Raw genomic sequence first — 25,917 nt, 5'->3', positions numbered from 1 at the left:
TAATTTCCCTGCAACAACTTCTTCAAATAACTGCAACTGCCCCAAACATACCCCAAGTGGGTGTCTAAACTAAGAAATCCTTTCATAGATGTACACACTATGCTCTACATTATTTTGATCCAACTTTTTTTGTTTTCTTTCTACAATGAAAGTCCTATATAATTCCTATTTTATGTACCTGATGTCGGACGCTAAGGCTAACACGATATATGAATTTGGACAAGGAAGTGAACCTGTGAGGAAGCGAAATCACATCTAGCACAAAGCGATTGTAGGATTCCACAATTGTAGAAATAATCCCTAACGAAATTCCCATCTCAATGGTGGTTTTATTGCCATTTTTTATTTTTACTACTTTTCTTGTTCTCATGTGTCTGATGGACCCTTATTTCCTTTCTTTTTCTTCTAATTAGGGTTTAGTTTTACTATTAGTATAAATATCCTATGGAAAATCTGATTTATGAGACTTTGGTTCTCTATTTATATTCTTCGGAGTTATGTATCCTCTTCTTTTCCCAAATGGTGTATATGTATCAAGCTTAGGAACAGGTAGTGGAACCTCCTCGTCGTCCATACCTCACTGTAACACCAATCGACACCTATCCCTATCCAAATGCCATCAAACTCTCATATTTTATTCCCTTAATATTCAACAACCACATCCCCGCTAAATCCCATACCAAAATACCTTATAGAAGCCATAGAATTGTATCACCTAGTATTAGAGCCCGTCAAGCTTTAGATTTTTCAGGGTTTTAACTTTCTAGTCACAATCCAAAATTCTTTATATCCAAATCATTCACAACCCCGATCCTCGATTTTTAAAATCCAATATTCCTAAATTCATCAAATTTCCACCCTAAAACCTACAACCAACACCTAATTAAGCCTCAACCTACTTTTGATTTGCAATTCTACATCCACCGAAAATCAAATCAAGAGAAAATGATGTCATGCCACCAAGGAGAAACCCTCAACTAAATGTCTAGAAACTCAACATTCAGAATATGCAATGAAAAATTCTCAAAATACAATAGAGGTTTGCCACCTTTGAGAAAAGACAATCCGGTCAGGTCACCGTATAGTGACTTGCCAGATCGATGAAATGAGTATCAAGAAGTTTTATTGACAAAAAAACACTACCCAAACAAGTTGGCATGGAAAATAAGAGTTAGGATGTTTGACTGAAGATTGATTTACCAGATTGTAACAGTTGCATGTATCCAAATGAGTTTATCAAGTGGTAATAAATAGCAAAAGGGGTCTTTAAGTATAAGGATATGATGTGGGGATAGGTAAGCCAACTGGTTCAGAATAGGTAAGCCAACCGGCTGAACCGACAGGCAGAAGAAAGGAAATGGTCTGCCTGATTCCTTAAAGTCCCATTCCAAGCCCCAATTGGATCTGTCGGCTATTTGGGAGTGGTGGCACTGTCCCCAACCTTCCCTTCTTTCCTTTCTTGTGTTTTATCCTCATGGAATCTTTTTAATTGTTGTTAGAAGCAATCAAGGTTAATTTTGTTGTGTTGTTGATTTCAGATTCTCCTTGGAGTCCTCTTATGCCTTGCTAGGATTGTATCCGACGATGAGTGGTGCTTCGATCGTATCTTACTCTAAGGTGGTGTTGTATCCTTTCCAATCTCCTCCCCAACATCCTCCCTACCTCTCCTAGCCACCAACCATCTTCCTCCCTTACCAGCCAGCCCCTCCTGCACCCAACCAACTCCTGTACAATAACTCCTTGTCGTCCAGCCCGCCTCACCATCAACCGACACCCATCCACTTCCTTCCTTGCCAACCAGCTCTTCCAATGCTCAAAACCGTACATTAAACCACTTTCCACCCTGCCTTATTGGCATTCAACCCTCCCTTTTCCCTTGCCTCTTCACCGAAGCCACCCCCGCCCTTAGATCTTTTTCTTCCGACCCTAAGCATAGATTGATGTTGTTGAATTTTCCTTTCCAATTTGTGCTGTGTCATAACACTAATTTAGTGATTAACAAAGTTTGTTTTTGTTTGCTGTTTCAAACTAGTTCTAGTATCATTTATTATCATAGCAAGTCTAACCCTAATCCTATCGTAAAGTTTCCTAGCATCTTCCATAAACCAAAAATCTTCTTTTCTACCACCAAATACACTTTTCGCTTACACAACTCTCAAACCCTAATTATGTCAGTAAGAAGATAGACGTCGGAGCCTACCAGAGAAGGGATAATGCGAGAGCTATGTCGTCTTCAACAGAGGCTTGCAAAGATTGATAGAGATGACCCAAGGAAAGGTCGCCCTCAACTGAAAGAGAGTAGGATCTAAATCCCTTTCAAAGGGAGAATTTCAACGATAAAAAAGGCTGGTCACGACGTTTCAGAATTCAGTATCAGAGAAAGCCTAAAGAGGGGTATCTTAATTCCTTCCATTGGGAGAATTTCAAAGAGAAGATATCGTTTGGAGAAAACAGACTTCAATATCAAAATTGATCTGCCAGAGTTTGATGGAGGAATGGATCGAGAAGACTTTATTGATTGACTGCAATCAGTTGAACGGATCTCTGAGTATAAAATAGTCAAATTAGTTGCTATCAAGTTAAACAAAAAAAAAACCATTTTGTGGTGGGAGAGTTACAAAAACAGAGAAAAAGTAAAGTCAACAATAAGATTACCAAGTGAGAGAACCGTTAGGATATATTTCTAAGGCTCCGCCACCTGTAGCAGAGGGATCAATCGTTAGAGTTCACAGAGAAGTTTGATCAGTTGTAGAAGAGGTGTGAATTGGTCGAGCCAGAGGAGCATACCATAGCTCATTATCTAGGGAGCTTCAAACCAGCAATTAGTAACGTGGTGCAGCGCCAGCCTTAATCGTCACTTGGAGAAGTTCATACTGTAGCGTTGAAAGTGGAAAAATGATAGGAACAAAGTATGTAACAGTCATCCTTCAGGCAGTAGCCTTCAACAGTCACCAATATCTATCATCATCAATAAGGGTACCTCAAAACTAGCAAGCCAAAACAAGTTAATAGTCGGATCAAAGTGAGAAGAAATGGGAGAAAAGTAACTCCTCCAATACAGTACCAACCAGGAAGTGTTTCAGGTGTCACAGTCCCACCCGTTTTAAGCTTTAAATCGTCGAAAACTGGTCAAAACCGACAGTTTAATCAGTAAACTAGCAATCCGGTTCAGCCGGTTTAAACAAAATTCGGTAATCCCACTCTTAAAATCTTGTGAAAGGCTATTCTTAATCCATTGTCTTACCTATCGGGCAAAGGCACAACGAAGCTCTCCAAGGCTCGAATCACAGAACCGTCACTCTTAAAGGCTCGAAGCTCTCCTTCTCTTCTCTTCTCTTCTCCTTCCCAGTTCTTGGCTTCGTGCAAGCGTTCAAAGCTCTAGTTGGAAGCAAAGCATTTTTAATTCTACCCATGAGTCGAACACCACTGTAAGCATTTTTAATTTTTCGGCTTCAGGCCTCCATTTTTTTTTCCTCAATAGTCAAGTCCTCTAACAGAGGACCTCTATAAGTTTCTTTATATTTTTTTTTGGTGGTTTGTGGTTTGCCTTAATTAGATGAAAATTATTTAGATTTATTGTTGGGCTCATGACATTCATGCCTTAATTTAACTTATTTTTATCCCCACGGAAATGAGGTATATATTAATTGTTTATGTTGTTCTATTATGACTTTGGGTAGAGTTGACTGGTTCATTTGCGCTTGGATTCTTGGTTTCTTTTTTTTTTCTTAGGTAATGATAGTTATTTTTTATAGTATAGATTTAGTGGCTAGTTTGTTCAAATTGTTTTTTTTTTATTTGATGGTTGTATTTCTAATTTTATGTCTATATATTATGGAAGATTTACACATCTAACATCTTATTTATGTATGAAAAGGTGTATTTCAGTTTTGAAAGTTAAAACAGTGATATTTTTTGTTTGCTATGAAAAATTTTGGTGGTATGAAAGTAAGAAAGCAATGTTTAGGTGTTAGATAGATAAATACATAAGCATTGGCCAGTATCTATGTAAATACCCTCTCATCTATTAATAAATTAGATGTTATTCCAAGATCAGTTTGATTTTAATTATTTGTGTTTTATATTTTACATTATGTATTGTCTAAGATTTTATTTTAATACAACTAATGACTCATTGGTGTTGTGCTTATAATTTTGTAATTTCCATCTAAAATTTAAAATATTTGTTTATTTATATTTTTTATGTCATCCAGTTCAACCTCGGTTGAACAGATGAACCTTAAACTTCTCCTTCATCTGGTTTGATGTTCGGTCTGTTTTTCAAAACCTTGCCAATAGAAGCATCTAAGCCAACCTTGCCTAAAGATAAATTAGTTCAGAGTGGAAAATAGGTAAAACCAACCAACAATCCCATATCTGTCCTAGCAAAGTATCACGGTATATCACATTGATAACGTGGTAAAGTTGCAACCTTATTGAACATTACAGGATATTTAGACCTAACTTCAATTATGGAGAAACAACATCATCATGTAACCGTTACACCTTACAGGCAGGATTTAGCCCCATGATCAAATACCAATAGTACACCAATAGAAGCATCAAAGCCAACTGACCAACTAAAGATAAATTAGTTCAAAGTAAACAACAGATGAAGCCAACCAACAATCCCAGAGTCGTCCCAACCAGAAAGTGCTTTAAGTGCCACGATTGTGGGCAAAGTATATCAAATTGCCCAAACAAGAGAATATCCTCTTTTACAGAGTAGGAAATAATTGAAGAAATAGAAAGTGACAAAGGAGAGGATGAAGAAATCGCAAATGAGTCTCAACTTTCTGTTCTATTTAGATAGGGGATTTCCTGCCTTTTTAATCTTTATTATTTTTCTTTTGGCTGTCATGGGTCCAATGGACCATTATTTCTTTTCATTCTCTTCTAATTAGCTTAATTATTAGTATAAATATCCAATGTAAAATCTGATTTAGGGGAGTTTTGGCACTGTTATTTTTTTGAGACTTTGGTTCTTTATTTTTACTCTCCGGAGTGTTGTATCCTCTTCTTTTTGCAATATTTATTTGTATCTTATTTAGAAACATGTAATAAAATCTCCTTGCCACCTTTACCCAGTCGTGCCTCCATTCGACTGCTGCTACAGTTTGGACAATAGTCGAACCGCTTGATCTGCTGTCCCATGGAAAATTTCATTGCTCGTCTCCTTCCAAATGCTGCTAATCAACGCCTATCCTAATCCAAACGTAGCCAAACTCTCATATTTTATTTTCATGTTATTCCACAACCACATCCCTACTAAATTCCATTTCAAAATCCCTTCTAGGAGCCCTGAAATGGTTTCAGTAACATTATAAAATGCGATAAAACATTGCATAAGCATTACTAAATTAATCAATTAACCCTTCAGAGTTCAACTATCATTATAGCAAAAAAAGTGAGAAACTAATAAAGAATAGAAGTACACGTACTTCAATCAAGGGTTCTGTAATATTCAATTTTAACTGGTGGGTTGAGTCCATACAAAAATTTGTAGTTGCAGATTGGCTCAAGTGGATGTTTCCCCCTTCCTTTCTTACTAAGCTGAACTGAACATTCCACGGCTCAACAAATGGTTCCCACATAACCTAGGAAATATATGAGCAAATCAGGAAGTTAAATAAGCACCTTTGGAAGGCTAAAAGTTTTAGAAGATCTAGATAGCATGCTTTATCAATATTATCGTAATTTATTTCAATATAATAATAACATGCCTTGTCAATATTATTGTAATTGATTACAAGATCAGAAAAGCCAGAGCCCTCCAAGCTATCCATTGTCTGGTTGGACTGAATAACCATGTTCTTTATCAGGATCTCCAGGATAGGTCCGTGGAAGCTCTGCTGAAAAAGGTAAGAAGAGTGCATGAAAATGAGAGGGAAGGTAATGATCCGAACAGAAGCAAAGAGAAAAAGACAAGCGTATTTAAATAACGAAAGACAGAATTCCTTCAGTTTCCAGAAAGCAATATGCCGTGTGGATGCACTAATGAATAGTTTTAAAAATCAAATAACAAATGAAAATAGCAACAGAAGTGTTTTACTGAAAATACACCAAAGTAAATAAAAAAGTAGACACCCAGACTATCATTGTCTAGCATCATTAAACAATGAAATCACATACCCTTCGATCACTCAAGAGTAGAGCTCCCTTCATTAATCTAACTTTCAGCACTATGCTTTGTGATGGCCTCTTAAAAGCTATTGTTTCATAAGTTCTGAACTGATTGTGGCTCCAGAATTTTAATATTTGATAGGACAATTCAACATCAGCAGAGGTTACTTGAACATCAAAAAAAACTTGCATCAATCCTTCTCCATTATATATCTCGGCTTCTAATTTCACATGAGAAATATATACGAAAGGAAGTGAATAAACTTCATGGTCTTGATCTATCTCCAACACAGTTCTAATCTTTTCCACATTACATTCAAGTTTCATATATTTTTTGCTTAAAGTTAACTCGCAACATTTACTCTGCAAAGTTATCTTTACATTCCTACAAAACTTTAATCGAAAGAGTGACTCATCTTCAGCACATGTAGCATTAAAAGCATGGCATCTTTGTTCCTGCCTTCCTTTAGGTTCTTCTGAATTTTCTTCCTTGTCCCAGAAGGGCAAGTGGAATACAATCATTATGTTTCCAGATTTCATGGATAAAAGCACAGTTTCCTCCATGACATTTTCAGAAGCAGAAGACAAAGATACCTCATGTTTTGGGATATTTTGAAGTGGAGATTCTAGAGTTGCAGTTGTTGATGACATAGTCATGCTAATTTTTTTCTTGCACGAACCAAGAAAAGCATATATGCTATCCCAATCTGACATATGCAACCAAATATCAAGTGCTGGCACAGTAAGTACAGTTTCCGCTTCCCAATCGGCAGATCCAGAGAAGTTTATGCTAAGGCGGAAGGCCGCATTTCCGTTAGAGGTGAATGACACTAATACAACATCACTGAGAAAAGAATGAAGAAGTAAACTGGAAATATCTACATCAAGGGATTTTGGTAAACCATTACATAATGTAGCCGAACAATCAAACCTCACATATGCTTTAGCTATGGTCTCCGGTGAACAAGAATGTTTCTCCCTGGAGTGAGAAAATATTATTGATAGCGCCCTGAGACGCATTTTCATAAGAACAAAAGACTCAACTATCATGTCAAGACTAGTAGAAGCTTTGGCCTTCTTTTTCTTCTCGAGATGCATAAACTCTAAGACACCAGACCGAAAATATGCAGATTGTTTGCCAACCAAAGAAAGCTGATCAATAACATTCACAGCTGCTTCAAGTCCATCAATGAAGTAGTTCCCTGCAAGAGAATAAGAAGAATTGCTAAAAGAGTTTAATAAATCGTCTTTGTTTAGGAAACTGAAATCTTTCTAAAAGCATGCAATATATTATCTACTCATAATACTGTACCTTCAACTATCAACTTGCAAATATCCACACTCATCATGATCAAAGATGGAAATTTAAAATTTTCAGCTGAATCTTCCATCTTGCAAGGTATTCTCAGCCACATGTCCGCATCTAAATGCTCAATAAAGGAAAAGTTTTCATTAGAGATGTATTCACAATGCTTGAATAGATAATCGGCATCCTCCTTGATTGGCACTAAAGATAATGATAAGCTTCTCCCAAATAAGTTGAAGATATTAAACTTGTTAGCAATAGCATTGGATGAGACCACACAGCCAAGAGGAATATCCTTGAAAATAATGTCCATGCTACTTTCAAGAATAACATTACAGCAAAATTTTGGAATTTTAACTTGTAAAACAAAATCTGTATGGTTCTCCACAGGTAAAATTAATATAGAGTCAAGTATCTCAAACTTGTAAATGATATTAGGTTCTTCTCTTAAGTGTTTGTAGGGCTCATCTGTTTTCATATTCCCCATACACGCCCAATCAGGCAAAGAGAAGTAGCCAATCAACATGGCCAGAAATTCAGATGTCAAAATGCAGGACACGTGCTGTATGCCAAAACTAATTTCAACCATTGTTTCCTTTTCTTCTTTGCTTGCTCGAACATTTAGAATAGGAGATATGGTTGATGAAAAAGATCCCCAAACAACCTCGTGGGAGGACCAAGATGAGGAAAGTGAAAGCCCATCAGTCGACACTAGCACATCCCAATAGCCAGTCCCTTGTAATGAAATTATAGAGCCAATATGAGGAATACTTACTGTGCCCAAAATACAAGAAGAATCATGAAAATGAACTTTAGCATTATTTACTTTGATATCAATCGAGATGATATCATAATGCGTAGTAAGCTGGTGATCATCTGCTGAAGCGCAATTCCCATTTCCCATTGTTGAATAGTTCATGGTTGTGAATCTTTTATTTATGCTAGACTTGTGGATTTTAGGGCATTTTTTATCAATCACACGCATGTCCTGAAATCCATTAACACTGTGGATGATTGAGATATCAAGATTGGATGGAGAACCTGAATTGGGGATAGTCAGAGAAGGAAAATCATCCACAGAAATGCATTCACACGAGGATGTATCAGAAGCACAGAAATTAGAGAAGCTAAACTTAGCATGCTCAACACCAACTCTATCGAAGTTATCATTCTGATCCAGTTCTTTAGAACTCACAAAAGAAGTGGAAGAAAAAAATTTCTCACTAATGCTATTGAAAAATCTCTGGAGCAAACCACAGATTCTAGGATAGACATGAAAATCAACTTCACATAAGGAAACACTACATTCATGCTGAACAGTATTAATCTCAACATACGTTCTATAACGCAATTGAAAGCAAAGCTCTTCAGGAAAGTTTTTACTACATGAAGCACTCCTTAGGATAGTGCAATCAGACTCCACAGGATTGTGCAAAGCTGAATTAGCAGGACCACTCCTCAATGAGCATAAAATAATCTTATCGTGCTCACTATTCAAGTTAGAAGTACCAAACATAATTTTCTCCACAAGACAACAAAGATCATTTGATTTTCCGTCAGTAAACCTGAGAACAAGATGCCCATAAATATTCATGCTTTTAGAGGAAGCCACATGTTATAAAATGCAGTTCAAACAAGAATGATCGACCCTCACCTGATAGCTATCTTGCTAAAGGTGCATAAAACCACTGAATCATAATCTACTTCGTCTTCAAGATCAACATGGATATTGAAATGGTCTAACTCCAAAGAAAATGAAAAGAAAAATGCACCAAGAACATCTGGTTTATCAAACTTGCTAGGATGCTGAACTCTTAATGACAGTGATGCAGATTTCTTTTCAAATAACTCGTACAATCTCATAAATGAGAACAAAACATTTTGAGAGAACCTCATGCAGATCAACGGCATTAGACAACTAACCTGCAATATAGCAAAGACAAACTTGTAAACAAAATTAATTTTAAACATAGAATGACAGAGGACAATAGATTTTACTAAAATGTAACATATTGCATATGAAAGGCAAATAAAATATTTTCAATAAAGAGGCAGGAAGAACCTCAGCTCTTAAGCCTTAGAGAATATGATAAGAACATGTAGATGTTAAATTGTTTTGGAAATTTAGTTGATCGACCTTTTCAGCATATGAATACCATAGGCACAAATCGCTAAATATCTAGCTAGGGCATAAAGCCACTTGGTTCAGTTAATTTTACCCAAAGGAAATCTGCCCCCATTTCTTAACGTTCTAAAAGCAATTGGCCTCTCTCACATCTCCACCAACAAGCCCCCTTTCCCTTAACAGGACCTCCAACTGGTTTTTATGAATCCACAATTTCCATTCACTGTTGCTGAATGCTGCCGATAGTGCTAAACCTATTCTTCGCTAAAATTTTTACATGACTTTTATCAATGTTACTTTCGTTATAATATTTTTCTTTCCTAATAGTTTAACACTAATTTTATGTCTGTCTAATGGGAACAATTTTGTAACATTTATTCTACATTGTCAAACCACCAACATCCGAGTTATCTTCAATAGATGGTAGGATCCTGTAATATAATTATTAAACTGTGTTATCTTCAATAGATGGTAGGAACCTTTAATATAATTAATTCATAGTTTAGTTTTTCAAATTTATTGCACATCCATTTTAATATCCACATTCATGCACACTCAATTTAACTATGAGTGACCTTTCAATTTTCTAGAACATCAATTCATACAGCATAATCAAGCTCAATGCAATACCTTCAAGTCTCCATAACATACGCTAATTCTAAAATGCTCCTAAAGCACTTCATTTTAATAACCCAACATTACCTCTACAAGTAACTTATATCAACTCAGATGGTTTTAGATAATAGATCTGATATACTTATAACTATCATGCATATATAATGCTTCATCTTCTAAAATGATAATAGATCTGATATACTCATAATTATCATGCGTATATAATGCTTCATCTTCTAAAGTGACTAAATGACAATTGTTAATACGATACCAATTGATATTACATATCATTTAGTATTCTTTGTTCGACTGGTTCCATGTTCTTTGCAAATGACTCAACGAGTATTCAAACTATCCAAGTCATTCTTAATCATCTTATTTTTAATAAATATTACTCAAATGATCATTTAAGAAAATTATTCTTAATTTGTCCTTCCTAATTTTGCTACACATCCATCTTACCATTTTCATTTTCTCACATTCAACTTGGCTACAAGTGACTTTTTTGCCCAAAACTTCCAATTCATACAAATCAATCCTCTTATCATATAATGCAACTAAGTCACCATAACATCCTCTTACTATATAATGCTATTAAAGAATAACTCTATTTTAACAACCTTTTGTACTTAACAAAGTTAGGTCCTCATATGTATTTATATAGAATAAAATATTGACGATATTTGTACTTATCATGCATATATATCATCTTAGCTACTACGGATACTAAGATCATATATGAAGTTTTGGTCTACAAGTTAAGTTTTTTGTATATGTTTCATCGATAATAACTAAAAAAATCTAAATAAGACACAACAAGATGCCTCTGAATGAATTTCGTTTATATGCATCTAAATAATCAATATAAAAAAATATAGGCTCAAAAATGATTTGAGATGTAGTCTTATCAAAATTAGAAACCCTTTGGTCACTCATTAGCCAACATTATAGTTTTCTTCCCCCTCTTTGTTTCAACTTAAGTTCATGGTTATATTTTGCATGCTCTATCACAAATCTTAAATCCAATTAACCCCATGTGAACTTGAATCTCCTCTTCATAAATCATAATAAAAATCCTCCAAGCTCATCTCCACGTTCATGTTTGCATGATAAGAGACCCTCACGCAATGATTGTTCCTCTCCCTCGCCTCCTCTATTGGTGCCCTGATGGATCATGCGAAACGTTTATCAATGCAAAAGAAATTGTGACCCTTGTGCAAATTTTGCATGAAAATCTTGTGCGACCTTCCAACAGAGTTTTCTTGCTTTCTATTGTCAGGTTCATATGAAAAATTTAACATCCACTTCAAGGTGTCAGCATCTCGGCCCTTCTCGCTCCCTTTGGCACCAAAAGCAACACTCGCCATGATGTCCTTTTTGCTCTCTCACTTGTGTTATATTTTTGCTCGTCTGATAATAGCAGTTGTGTTCACCATCTTCCATTAATCATAATTAAAGAATCATTTGTAACGACTTGGTCACTTCAATTTACATCTCCTCTAGCTATGGCTTCTTCCAGAGTATTGATCAACCTTAGTGAGGTCGCTACTTCCTTCCTAGGTGTCTCTTGAGTTTTTTGAAGCCACTTATTTCCTCCCCGATGATTGTGCATCCCTCGCATCAAACTCCATGCTCATTTACAAATGTTGTTTGTAGTTCGAATGCTACAAACATTCACCCCTTCAGCTTAGATTTTACATAATTCAACAACTCAACAACATAAAAACTTTCGTCTTTTCATGACAAGACTCTTCTCCTTTTTTCAATGAAAATATTCCTATGCTTGCAAGGCCTCTCGCTCTCTTATTGGCAAATTCTCTATTGATCAATCATATGAGCATGAAGGTAATTCATAAGTTCAGACATTACCCATTACAAATGACAAGAATTATTTGATCAAATTTGGTCGATTATTCCCTTTAATTAAGTAGATCAAGGTTCATGATAATTTTGGACGATGAAATCATGGGATCTTGATTAGATTAATCATCCTTTCTCGTCCGCTACAGGCTAACGATAATACATTTCTTCAATCTAAAACAAAATAACTGTTATTATACATTAAATACAAAGCACCTAACACCTAGCTTTAATTAAAATTTCTTCCTCATCACAAAGAGTGGTATGTAAATAAAGAGGCTTTGTGTTTTTCATAAGCTTGAAACAAAATTACAAAGTCCTCATAAAATGAGGGCAAAATTATTGAAAGTGTCTTATTTAAAATATAATATTCCCTTTACTAAGGTGTAGAGGTTAATTTATTTCTCATGTGAAGGTAAATTTAAGAAAATCCGTACATTAATTTCCAAGATATTAAAGACATTCCCCTGAGCAAACTTCCACAATAAAAATATTGTATCCCAATTCTCAAATCAAAGGCAAATGAAATTAATCATCATTCTCCCAACTACATCATCATTATCATCATTACTCAACAATTATACCAATCAATTAGCTAGCTAATTTCGGAGTACAACAATCTCCACCTTTACTCCACTCTGTATCGGTTCCTCCTCTGGCTAAGTAGACTTGGGTATTCAATTCAAAGTACTCTGAATGCTCGATCCAATGGTTGAACTCTATTTGAATGGTGGTGTGGACTTCATATCATTGTATTGTCTCTCCACCTTTAGGGCAAGGATCTGAACGTCTTGTAATGTCGAATAAGATTGCGACTATATCACATTAATATTAAACAATCTCAATCCCTTTAAATATCAAGCTATGACATTCTCTTTGGGCTCCACTAACCCTTAATTCAACATCTGTTGCTCAAACTCGGCTATGAACTCTAATGAGAGATCTTTCTATTGTAACTGGTAAAAGCTCAAGAACATATCTTACTTGAAATGCGGTGCTAGATGCATGTGTTGTATCTCCTTTTTCCCTCATGCTGGTATAGATGCTTCAAATTTTTCAACCACAACAACACTCTTCTTTAACTTGATGGTGACTTAACTTAATCATTTTGTCTAGAGAAATATATTTGTATTCAAAGAACCGTTCCACTGTTTAAAGCTATAAACTCTACTGGATCCTTGCAACCGTCAAAATCCTATAAATCTGCATTTACTCCAAGATCCTGACTTCTCTAATATTTTATACCAAATCTTTGAGGTGGCGGTTCTTCACCATTGGAAACTTCCTGTGGAAGGGATTCACTTCAAGTCTGTTTCGGGTGGCAGCAGAGGTGCGGGGCAACACGGAGATGCGAATTTGCGTCGTATGGGGTGGCGGCGGCACCAGCTCCCCTCTCATGTTTTCTCTTGTGCCTCACTCATCCCCGTCCCACATTTGTTCGGTTATTTTCCTGTGCCCCACTCCTCCTCGTCCTACATTTGCTCGGTAATTCTCCTCTTCTTTCTCTTCGTTCCTCGACACCTGTGAGGAGGGTTTTTAAGCGGTTTGTTTCTTCTTTCAATATCATGTCCCTTATCTTTTTCTTGGTCGATTGCTTTGTTAGCTGTATTGGTTTCTTCTGTTCACTTGGTGGATTTACTTGGTGGGATTAGCTCAAGGAAAAATTTGGAATGAATTAAAATGAGGATCAATGGATCTGGAGCGGGATCTGGAGAAACGAACCATTGATGCTCCCGAGGAGTGGTGGGTAGAAAGACCTGCGGTAAGCATTTTTAAAATGTCTCCTAATTTGATCAATTACATTTTGCTTTTAAATTGAAGTAAATTTGTAGGTGGTGCATACTGCAAATAAATTTAAAATCAGGAGACTTGATCCTGAGTTGGAGGAGAACTTGGATCAAATGTTTGGGGGTATCGTTGCTACGGGCAACAATGCATGTACCCCCAGTGAGACAGTGTTTAGTGGCACCTCCGAAAACTTGGAAGTCAGCCAATCAGGTGATTCCACTGAAGTCCTCAGCCCGAACCTCCATGAACTTGAGTCCACCTGCCATTCTAAGCATCCTCAGGATGAGAATAAAAAGAAAGTGGGAGTTGTTTTCCTTAAAAGCCAGATATCACAGCTCGTTGTTTCATGCAACACTGAATCCAGCACATGTCAAGCAACTTCTATCAACCAGGTTCTGCAATTTTTGAATGAAAATATGAATTTTTTTAGGAGTCGCCACTGTACTTGTTTGCGATATAATTGTTTGAAGATCCAACCCGTAGAGAATGTCCGGAGACCGTAGGGTGACGTGCCTACGACATTTTTATAATCGCAGGAACATTTAAGATACTTTTTTATTTACAATCACTTGAAATATATATGTTTGTGTATTGTTTTTCATTTTGCTAAGGATATTTCAACTGTCTCAGACACGACTTATTCAGTGATGCTTATATGTTTGCATTGTTCGTAGTCTGATATAATTGTAGTTAACTTGTTGATACTTTTGTGTTAGCGAGTATGATATTGATATACATAGATTCAACTAGAGAAAAGCGCAGAACGAGAGTTGCAGTTGTCGTATGCTTGAAGTACGAATATTATAACTAGTGCATAGTTGCTTCCCTTGTATGACATCCTCATATGTTGGGGACAAGTGGATTGGAGAGTTGTTCATGGGTCACCCAACAAAATTTAGCAATATGTTCCGCTCAACACAAAAGGTATTCAACGATCTGTTGGAGAAACTACACAAAAATTTGGACTTCATAGCTCTTCTAGAACGACAACACAAGAGATGTTGGCGATAACCCTTTACATATTATCCCAAAATGAACCAATGTGATGAGCAATGAAACAATTTCAACACTCTTCCAAAACAATCTGCAGATACTTCTCAGTGGGGTTGAAGACACTTGTGAGTTTTTCTTCACAAGTTATAAAACTAACAGATCCAACGTTCAAACGGACATCCACAGAGATTTCACACGATGCATGGTGCATGTCATTCTTTAAGGTAAAGTCTTGAACACAAGTTGATGCACGTGTTTCAATATAAAAAGAAGATCGCATTCATCGGTCATTGTGGGTTCCTGATGCAGAATGTCATGGTTGTATGCAACTTCAACATGTATTTCACCTTGTCAGAACCTGTTGGGATGACAGTGCACATGACAGTAGAATTTTCAAAGCTAAAACACAGAATAAGTACAACTTCCCACATCTTCCTGCAGATACGCTTGAGACTCAGCTACTCTCGTAATTCACTATTACCTCACCACTAATTATGCAATCAATATCACATAAATACTACTTGGTTGATACTGGATATCTGTTTACGAAATACCATACATCTAACTTTGAACGAGTAAGCAATGTAACAAGGGGCAGAAAATAAATGTTCAATAAAAGAAATTCCCCCTTACACGATGTCATTGAGAGAACTTTCGATATTTGAAAAAAAAATGTGTTATATTTTGCGATATGTCGTCTTGCCTGTTTCCCAAATTAGTGCAGATTGTGATTGTCACGATGACACTCCACAATTACATTTGGCGGCATCCTTCCTGCAACGAGATCGACTTCCGTAGGGAGGACGAAGATCATGAGCATGTACCTGCCGAGGCTTTTGAGTACCATCTTGAACATTCTTTGTCACAGCTTAAGAACGATGTTTCTACCACTTATACTTCAGGTGGGGAAGTTGCAAGCGAGATGACAAAGTTGAGGGAATAAATTACTGATGTGATAGGAGTGATTGGAATATTTATTAGTTTATTATTCGTACTTTATTCAATAATATTTATATTTTATTCAGTCTCTATTTAATTTATTTTCTTGTATATTTGATATTAATTGTTTAGGCTTTTTACGCTATTTGTGAGTGTTTTTTTCCATTTGCATTTCCTTTATTTTTCTTTTAATGGATTTGAGAGGTCAATGATGAGACGTTTGACCTTATGAGTTCTTTTAGATTGTCTCTTAGTCGCTATTGGTTAGTGTCACTTATGAAATCCTAATGAAGGCAACCAAGTTCCTCTCTTATTTTCGGTGCAGTAATTTTTTAGGTTTTTCTATATGACGTTTTTTGGTCATATGCATACGTGACACACTCGAGTTTGATATTATGTGTGTTAAAGGCAACCAAGAACATTTTTTTTACAAGATCGGCTGTCTTTTTATAGTAACATATTTGTTGGTCGATATAATGAGTTTTCTGAGACCTCACGCCTAAGCAAAATTGTAATTAATTAATTCTTCTATGAATTTCAATTTATGTTATTACTAAAGGATTGTATTTTAAATAATGCAGGAAAGATGAGCTCTAGGATTTCTGAGACCTTTCGAGTATTGTTGTGTCATTGTGGATTTCAGACTTCCCTGCTGATGTCCTGTCGGTCACATATCTACGGGAGACAGTTCAACAAGTGCTCGCGGAGAATCACGAAAAAGTGTGACTTAGTTTGGTGGGCAGACAGTCTAACAAATTCCACCGCCGAGAGTGATCGGGAATGGTTAGTATCACCGAAGGACAGTAGCTCGTGATATGCGCAGTCTGTTTTTTAAAAATAATATTATCATATTATTATATGTAATTTTAATAATTTTTTTCTTTATTTGAGTAATTATGATACTCACTGTTAAGTAAGGTGTATATCTTATTTTATACAGTTCTGAAATGGATTTTTGCTTCTCAAGTATCAAATATATTGTCATGCTAGTTCTATTACAAACAACGTTACTGCACATTTGCAGAATAACCATTTGTCCTGAAACAACTCTCATAGCTGTTTGTCAAACTATAAAAAAAAATAGTTAGTCAGTTTATCAGCAGTACATTCTACGCAACAGCTTCCTGAGGTAGTTGATGCGCAACAACTTATTCATAAGTTGCAACTACCCCAAACAGACCATTCATCATTTCGATCCGACAAGTCACCATTATGACTATGGGTGACATCTCCAAATTATCTCCTCTTGAAGGTTGTAATTTTTGTTGCGGTCAGAGAATTTTTTACATATACTTTCCATATAAAATTTATTTACAATATTGTATCCTTTCCTCCGATCAGGTTTACGACAATTGTCTCCTCTGTGGCATGGTTTGGGCTTACGTTTGAAAGGTAAATGGGGTGTATAAGTTGGTATCCAGTGGGGATAAAAATTTTGGGGGATGAATTGAAAATCAACAAGGGTGTGGGGATTTTTCGGTAATCATAATATGAAACTAGGGTTAAGCTAGCTCTGATACCAAATGGTACCGGAATTAAAACCCAAAAACAATGAAACATGAAAATTATTACTAAGATCCAATATAAAATTACAAAAAAACAAACAAAATCTTAAATTACAACAAGCGACAACACAAATTCACTTTAGAGTTAGATCCAGGGTAGTGGCCGACAAGGTTGAATGGAAGAGGCGGTAGATGACTAGAAGAGCGGACAAACAACAGGCTTGTTGTCTTCTGGATGACGACAGCGAGGGGAAGGGTTACGACAAGATATAGATGGTTGGAACAACAGGAACCAACAAGAAGAGGCGAGCCTGGGTGGCGTTAGCAAATCTGGATGACTAGATAGTAGCAAGAAACAACAACAAGGAAGGAGGGTTGGAACAACGGGAAATCAACAAGGGAATGTAGCTCTGAGCAGTGACAACAATGGAGGGAACCATGGGAGTGAAGCTAAAAAAACAAAGAAGGGTAAAGAAAGGATAAGTCACCTCCACGAGAGCAAGATTCAGTCAAAGCACCAGCTGACTCTTGGATACAACCCTAGAAGGGAAAACTAGATAAACTGATGGTTGTCCCAAACAAACACGTGCAAAAACTAACCTTAATACATCATGAAGGCAAATTTATAATAATAGAATAACTAAAAGTGGGCCCAAGAGACCAGCCGACATTGAACAACAAGGAGAAGTCTGGACCAAGCAAGTCCACAAAAGTCTGCGCTTCGCCCGCTTTCAGACGCGGGAGGCGTTCCGCTTGCTTTCAAACGGCCTGCATCCAACACCAAGTAAAAATAATAGTAAAAAATTAAAATCCAAAATTGAAAAATCGGCCAAACTCTAAATTTTGTTTCTAATAATGCAAATGTACTTAAGTTATTACATCAAAAACTTTCATACACATTTGTTTAATATTATATTTATTATTATTTTATATTGAAAAGAAAACAACACATACAAAGTAATACACTAAGTAATAAATAAATAACTAAAACAAGCAGAGACATCAAAATGAAACAAAACGAGCAAAATAGTATAGGGCTTCAACGAAGGTAAGAGGCGAGTTGAGAAGGAAAACAAAAGGTGGCAAATAAGTGAATTGAGCAGCGGCCCAATGATTTATGTGAAAAGTGAGTTAAATATGAGTAAATATTAGGGCTTCCATGTTTTTGTAGGGTTTACACGAAACAGTTTAAAGCAATAAAAAAATTTATTTATACTAGGGTAAATGTTGTAATTGATTAATAAACTTAAATCATATCATGGGGCTATCACCTCAAGGATTGCAAAAGACTAGCTCAAAAAAAGACATGAAATAGGTTCAATCCAGGCCGCCAATATCAACAAATAAATAAACAGTTACTAGTATGGGAATACAAGTAGCAATCAAATATCATTAAGATCACATTAAGCATGAGCAGTATCTTAAACTATATATCAATATTTATGCGCCCTTTCCGTTATGCCGCACAAAAAACACATTTTCAAATTTCATAGCAATAACAATAGATAACAATGCTGTCTATGAAAGAAAAATAAAACCAACAAATAATTACCTCAAATGGTTTTAATATCGCTTCATCCATGAAGATACATAAACGAACTTTGAAAATTGGGTCACACTTTTCAAGAACTGAGAGAGATGTACGAAATTTAGGCATGAACAATTTCACCTACAATATTTGAAAACAATAAGTTGCACATAACAGGTGAATGCAGTAACAGTTAAGACTGCATAAAAGGAAATTCAGGAAGCCTTACTTCAAAAGCTGTCATGCCAACCTCAAATTGGACATAAAAATCTTGAAGCTGAAAATTATGTATACCATTATCCATGATGTTCCTAACGCGAGACGTGAGTTCAGAGTCATAACATGGAGCCTTTTCTAGCAAGTTGGGAACCATTTCAGTTCTAGGCGTGGATTTAATGAAAAGACTTCCAGCTTCCAAAAGCTGCATATAAAAATTTGGATAAATTAGCTAATAACAGTAAACATAAATTAAAATTAGGCTAAAACTCAAAACACTTTCGAACTCTTAGTACGTGACTAATTCAGTCTCCAAGTATCACTTTTCTTTAATTTAGTCACTTGATTATATAAATTTGAACTAGAATGGTCCCTCATTAAATTTGGAGCTATTTCGTATGTTACTATTTCCTAAATGAGAGTGATACGATCCAGCCTCAAAATTAGCATGCTTTTCATAAAAATTAGGACAAACACAAATATTTTCTTCGATAATCCAAACAACTCAAACGGAATGCAAAAGACAAGCACCTACAATTCGAGTGGTAGGAGATCTCTCCCAATTCTTATAATTCGAGAGGTAGGAAATCTCTCCCAAACCCTAAACCTAAGAAACACAATCAATCTTCTGCATAACTCTAACCTTAGACATGACAAGTCTATTTATACCCAACAATAATAATAATAATAAGCTAAATTTCCCTTAGGCGTACATTCCCTACAAATTTGTACTTGGTCTGGGCGTCAACATAAAATATCCCCCCCCTCCCCCTTAGGCGTCAAAATAATAATCCCAATTCTTACAATTCGAGAGGTAGGAAATCTCTCCCAAACCCTAAACCTAAGAAACACAATCAATCTCATGCATAACCCTAATCCTAAACATATTATGGTCATTTATACAAAACAATTATAAATAATAAAAGACTAAATTACCCTTAGGTTATATTATAGCACTGTGACAAAATAATATACCCCCCCCCCCCCCCCTCCCAAAAAGACACCTACTCATCAAGGTGGGAAAAAGTGAGTACTCCTACACCTCCCCCACAACCAACTCTATTTCTTCATTCTCTGCCTCCCCATCATGCCCTATGAGAACTTGTAATTTTTTTATCCTTGTAGAGGTGACCTGTGGTAAACTTCTCATTACACAGAAAATATAACTAATAGCTAAGATAGAAGGAATTAGAATATCAAAAAAATAGAATTAAGAAGGGATCAAAAATCGGGAAAAGGATAGTGGTACTGTAGCTGTTATAGTACCGCAATGATAAGATTCAGCGTCAACCTCCCGGGGTTGAGGAAGCTTCGACTTCATTTGTCAAAGCTTTTATTACCATGTCGACTGAGTCAAGTTTCCCACGTTTATAGTAGCAGAGATATTGCAATCTCTTGGGAGGTCGATCGTGTAGGTTCTAGCATTTCACAACACATTCGGGTATAATCGGTATCCGTCATCTTTTGGCACAACCTGAGCTAGCACTATAGATAGACAAGTATTCTCACAAATCAGGTAACGAGTCATCCCATTTATAAACTGCTTCTTCCACTTGTACTCAGCGAAATGTAGCTGATAAAACAATGTGTAAGAAGAAATCAACTATGGTGTGAAATTTGTGGGTGACTGCACTCCTCTCACTAGAAACCACTCAAGAGGGACCTCTTCTTCACTAATAGAACATGGATCCTATTGAAAAATTCTCTTCCCCATCAAGCTCCTAATACACATTTCAAAGATGGGGTTCATCTTTCCTGACTGGACAACAATTGATGAGTACCTTGTTGAACTGAATATAACATCTGAAACTCTATGTAATCTTCAACACATGGCCCAAGAGGACCCAATTTTTGACATGTTGAACCTCCCTCAATAGGGACAACTCATGAATGAGCCTACAAATCTGAGTAATCTTAAATCTTCGAATCTAGGATTGTCATGCCTTTGGTGTCAGTTCCTCGAACTCAAGACTTCCTTGAACACTCAGTGTGAAATCGAATGGAGTGACTCTTATGCCCTCAACTCGAGCTACGTGCTTTTCTTACTCATTCGTTGGAATAGGAACATTCTCCTTTGTATTCTCACCTTCTTCATGGCAACTGCACCATTAAATTTTCAGCGCCCTGCTCAGTGAAACGGATCATCCTCATGGTTGTGCAGCCTAATTCAACAGACCCAAATCAATAGCATTTACAACACTTCATGACTATGATAAATTTAGAGATGTGAATTGGTTCCACCTCTTCTCTACTCTAACTTAGTTTTTCCTCTGATTTACTCTGGCTGTAAGATCCAGAGGTTGAACTCTAATTGAAAGATGGAGTGGTCGCTCGGTGATGTGGTCTCTCCACCTTTGAAATAGAGTTCTAAACATTCGTCTTATAGTGAGCGAGTAGGAACTGACGCTGCATCACCCGTTTCATCTCGGACCAGGTAGTGATCTTGTCTTTTCCCTCACCCTGACATAGGCATTTCAGATTTTGCTACCAAATTAAAGCACTCTTCTTAAGTTTGTTGGAGGCTAGTTTCACCATCCATTTCGGGGAGACAGCTTGAAACTCAGACACATTCCAAGGTGCAGTCATTCGATGACCTCATCTAGATCTATGTGACCGTCGAAATTTGACAAATCCAACTTTTCTTCCCAATTCTAGCTTCTCAAAGATTCCAGGTTAAATCTTCGAGATAGAGTTTCTTCGTTCCTGGAATCAACATGATGGAAGAGATTACATGCCTTCGATCTAGCAAGTCATCATTATGGCTACGAGTGACCCATCCGGATTGCCTCTCAAAAGTGGCAAGCCTCTATTTTCATTGGTGGGTTTCCCACTACATATCTTCTCTAAAGATCTCCCGAACCCCTCCTCATAAGTTTCTCATAAATGACATTGTGTCATTTCCCGTCGATCAGGCTTTTGACTATTGACTACTCGGTAACATGGCTAGGTTTTAAATTTGAGAGGTGTAAGAGAGTGTAAGAAATGATTTAAAGGTTGTTGATATTGAAAATAAGTAATAGAAAATTAGGGTTATTTCAAATCTTGCTATGGTTTGAAAATAGGAAAGAAAATTTTCATGGCAAAATTTTGGGTGGTGGTGGCTAAGGTAGAAGCGAATGCTAGGAAACCCTAGGATGGGACAAGAGTTGGGCTAGCTCTGATACAAAATGATACCGGAATTAACCAAAATGACAATAGAAATAAAAATATTATAGCTGAATTCAAAAAGGGTTACAACTACTACTCTTTAAACAAAAAATAAATTATTATAAACATAAAATGACACAAGCAAACACCCCTAAAGTGTATCCCAGGATGGTGGAGATCGGCTAGGTGGATCAAGATGGTTGCGGCGGTGGCAGCACAAAAAAATGCAGGTGGCGGTGAGAGGAAGTTCAAAAATGCAAGGACAAGAAGTATAGAGGCTGTCCTAGGAGATGACAGCAAGGAATGGGGGTGAATAGCAATGAGACAGCAGGCCGAAGGTGTTCACTGAGTGTCCTAGGTGGCAACGGCGCAATGGGAAGGCTAGGACAGCAAGGTGTGTGGTTTGGGCGGCACCTAGACCAGGGCGTTGGTAGGGTAGCTCGACTGGCTCGCCATAAGCCCGTTAAGAATGGGCGGGCTTGGTTGTGAAAAAATAGAAATATTGCATGTCTGGCCTGGCCCGAGCCCGCTTTGAATTAGTCAAAGCCCGACACAGTCAAACCCGGCCCGAATAAAAAATCTCAACACACTGTCACTGGCTCCTTTGTAAGTTTGCAATTCGCATTCGCATTTCACAATTGGCATTTCGTGTCAAGGACTTCCAATGCTAATTGTTTCCAATCAGATTTTTTGGAAAGTTTTCATGCACTGTCGTTGGTTTTGCATGAAGAAAATTTGAATTCCAGAATGCTTGCAATAAAGATAAAGTTGAAATCTCATCACTAGTTGCATCACAAACCAAGTGGTTTACAGGAAGTTTGTCTGGGCCGATTCCTAATGGTTTTTACTCCATCATCCCAATGAGCAAAAAATTTTCCATTCAAGCTGTTATTTTTTTGCTCCTTTCTTTGTCAAGTATTTCATTTGCTCAACTGCTTTAGTGGCAGTACAATGCCGTTGGTTTTAATATTTTCTTAATTCAATATTGTTGAATGTCAAATAAATTTGAATTCTTCATCATTTTTTGTTCTTAATTTGAAGCAGTGAATGACTTGTTATATTTTTTTTACCATCAAATAATCTCTTGTTTTGAAACTCTATTTGACTTCACAACATATTTACAAATCCAACACTTTCTGTTTCATCAAAGAAGCAAGAGAACCATGCACCAATGTTTGAGACTGCTCTGTTTCCTCTGAATAGGATCCTAGCAAACCTATTCTTTTTTTATTCACCTGCAAGGTCAACTACAGCAGACTCGATGCATCTTGCATTTATCGGTTCACTTCTATGCTTCCATTTGAAGTTTTCAACCAATATTTTCTTTTTAAGACCCATGGGCTGACCCTGCCTGACATATAGTGTGAGCAGGCTTGACTATGCATTTTTTTAATAGAAATCGGGCCCAAGCTTGGCCTGAGCCCACTTTGAATAGTCAAACCCAGAAAAGTCCGACCTACGCCAGGACCGGCCCACCCAAAGCCCAAGTCTAGCAGCAACAATGCTAGAAGGGAGGGGAAGGTAGCTGGCAGGCAGAGAACTGCAGAAAACAGCAACCCGAGGGCTGTTGCGTGAGGATGCAGAGAGGTTTGGCTGCAGGGAGTGAAGTGGAAGACTGTGGATGGGAAAATGAGGAAGATAATCACCATCTCGAGAGGGAAACTGCCGGAGCACCGCTCAAATCCTAGGATACAGCTCTCCAAGGAGAAGATGGATAGCAGCAGTTGAGTTGACAGAAATCTGGAATTAATCAAAAGCTAAACCCTAAAACAACAAATAATATATTTATAATAAGTACTAGTAGTTAGAACCAAAAGGAATTAGAATTGGAAGGAAATAGAATGAGGTAGAGAATAGAAAAGGCAAGGGATCAAAAAAGGGAAATGGACCAAGATATTGTAGCTGCTACCGTACCTTGAGGGAAAGCTCTCACATCATCCACATAAGGTGTTCTGTAGGAAGGCAGCCAAAGAGAAACTTTTTGCTCATCCTAATGTAAATGTAACTAATTATACATAGTATGTTGATTAAAATGTAAATTACACTTCTATTCCATACATGCTCCCCACAACAAGATAATCATGAGTATAAATGTGGGGTAATCTGAGTTAAGGACAATTATGACTATAAGATTTATTATTAAAGCTGCATGATGTTAAATAAATAGGTAATAGGCAACAATCATATGTACCATGAAAGAAGGCTCTGCATCTTCAGCCACAAAAGGAAATTTTATGATGAAACTATGGAGAATGACATCCCATTTCATTTTCCTAGGATTTTGTGATATATACCTACAAGATGAATAGACACAAAATCATCAAAATGAAATTCGGTGAGCACCAGAGTTCAAGGTCAAACTTACTCAGCTTTAAATAATAGTCTATCCTTGAAATTTTTAATTCCATTAAGAGAAAGTAATACCTGAAATAAAAAAGAATGTACTCTAGGATTAAAACAAGAAAACATTCTAAAATTTTCCTTCTAGCATAATATGGGCATACGATAAAAAATAATTAAAGAAAAGTGAAGAAAGGTCAATAAAGGTTTAAATTTGCACTATATGTTAGAGCAGAAGTCTTGTTGTAAAAGGATGGACCACGAAATATAAAATGCAAAATAACAAAGTAAATTGCATACAGCAGTTTGCAAATAAATTAGAAGACAAACCCTAAGAGATATGACAAGTACTTATTGTCAACTTCAATGGCTGAGAACTAGAATTTATTACATTCTGATGCTAGTTCACAGCAACGGGTTGAAGGCAGCAGAACTATCCGAAATATTATATAACGAGCTGAGTATCTTCATAGTGTCTAATGAGAGTTATAAACAAAAAGTTCACAATATCAAACTTCTAATATCATAAATAATTTCCTATTCATCAACAAAACATTGACGAGAAGATTATCAGACCTTTTTTATCATTTACATTACTATTATAATAAAGTTCAACCGAAAGATGTGATTCTGCTAATTATTTTCCATGTGTCTGTAAATTCTTTGGCAAGAAAGAGCCCATATATAGAAACCTTCACAAACAGATATCACACATTTTTTTTACCATCAGCACCAATCATTTTCATAATTTACTGAAACTAAACATCATCAAAGATAGGTGCAAAAGCCTACTGCACAAGCTTGATCACGTGTTCGCAAGACGCTTGTTCTAGCCTTTTGGTGAGTCTAATGGTGGGCTGTTTTTTATGCAAATGCCATATCATGGCATTAGCGTGTTGTCTGTCCATGGTAGTAGAAGCCCTGATTGTTCAGCCATTTTTTTTTCTCTTTCATCATTAGTAGATTTTTTCACCTCTTCTCACATTTGAGATCATGTCCAATCAATTCGGCTGCCCGATCAATTTAGGTGTTATGTATGTGTGTGTGTGTGTGTGTGTGTGTGTGTGTGTGTGTGTGTATAAACCTGATATTTTTATTAATTGCCATTGTTGTACTCTTATCCATATCTAGTTAATAAAAGTTTGTTTTGTGATATTAAAAAAAAAACTAAGCACAAAAATATAATGTATTAAGAAGCTTAGCATATCTAATAAAAAAACATCATGGATATCTTCATATTATGACAACAATCTAGCTTTGCTCATATAAGCTATCCTACACAACAATACAACATATATGATATCTCTCTTTCTTGAAATCAACTTGTATTAAGAAGCTTAGCATATCTAATAAAAAAACACAATGAACGCATGTTCTAGCCTTTTGGTGAGTCTAATGGTGGGTTGTTTTTTATGCAAATGTCATATCATGG

General features: G+C 36.5%; 1 protein-coding gene across 2 annotated transcripts in view; it reads right to left on the bottom strand.

Annotated features, from left to right (window-relative positions):
• Nucleotides 1–25,917, bottom strand: part of LOC110023361 — a 164,053-nt gene that overhangs the window by 74,883 nt on the left and 63,253 nt on the right. Inside the window, exons 16-24 of one of the 2 annotated variants that reach the window (XM_020722739.1) lie at nt 24,511–24,569; nt 24,337–24,439; nt 19,012–19,203; nt 18,807–18,923; nt 9,084–9,352; nt 7,436–8,994; nt 6,133–7,325; nt 5,724–5,849; nt 5,442–5,597 (exon numbers count right to left, since the gene is read on the bottom strand). In XM_020722739.1, coding sequence (XP_020578398.1) covers nt 5,442–5,597; nt 5,724–5,849; nt 6,133–7,325; nt 7,436–8,994; nt 9,084–9,352; nt 18,807–18,923; nt 19,012–19,203; nt 24,337–24,439; nt 24,511–24,569 — 3,774 coding nt within the window. Of the gene's footprint in view, nt 1–5,441; nt 5,598–5,723; nt 5,853–6,132; nt 7,326–7,435; nt 8,995–9,083; nt 9,353–18,806; nt 18,924–19,011; nt 19,204–24,336; nt 24,440–24,510; nt 24,570–25,917 lie in introns of both variants that reach the window. The other variant, XM_020722741.1, reaches the window with a different exon arrangement.

Source organism: Phalaenopsis equestris, unplaced genomic scaffold, assembly GCF_001263595.1.
Source record: "Phalaenopsis equestris unplaced genomic scaffold, ASM126359v1 Scaffold000224, whole genome shotgun sequence".
Taxonomy (NCBI): Eukaryota; Viridiplantae; Streptophyta; class Magnoliopsida; order Asparagales; family Orchidaceae; genus Phalaenopsis; species Phalaenopsis equestris.
This window is presented reverse-complemented; position numbering and strand designations above follow the sequence as displayed.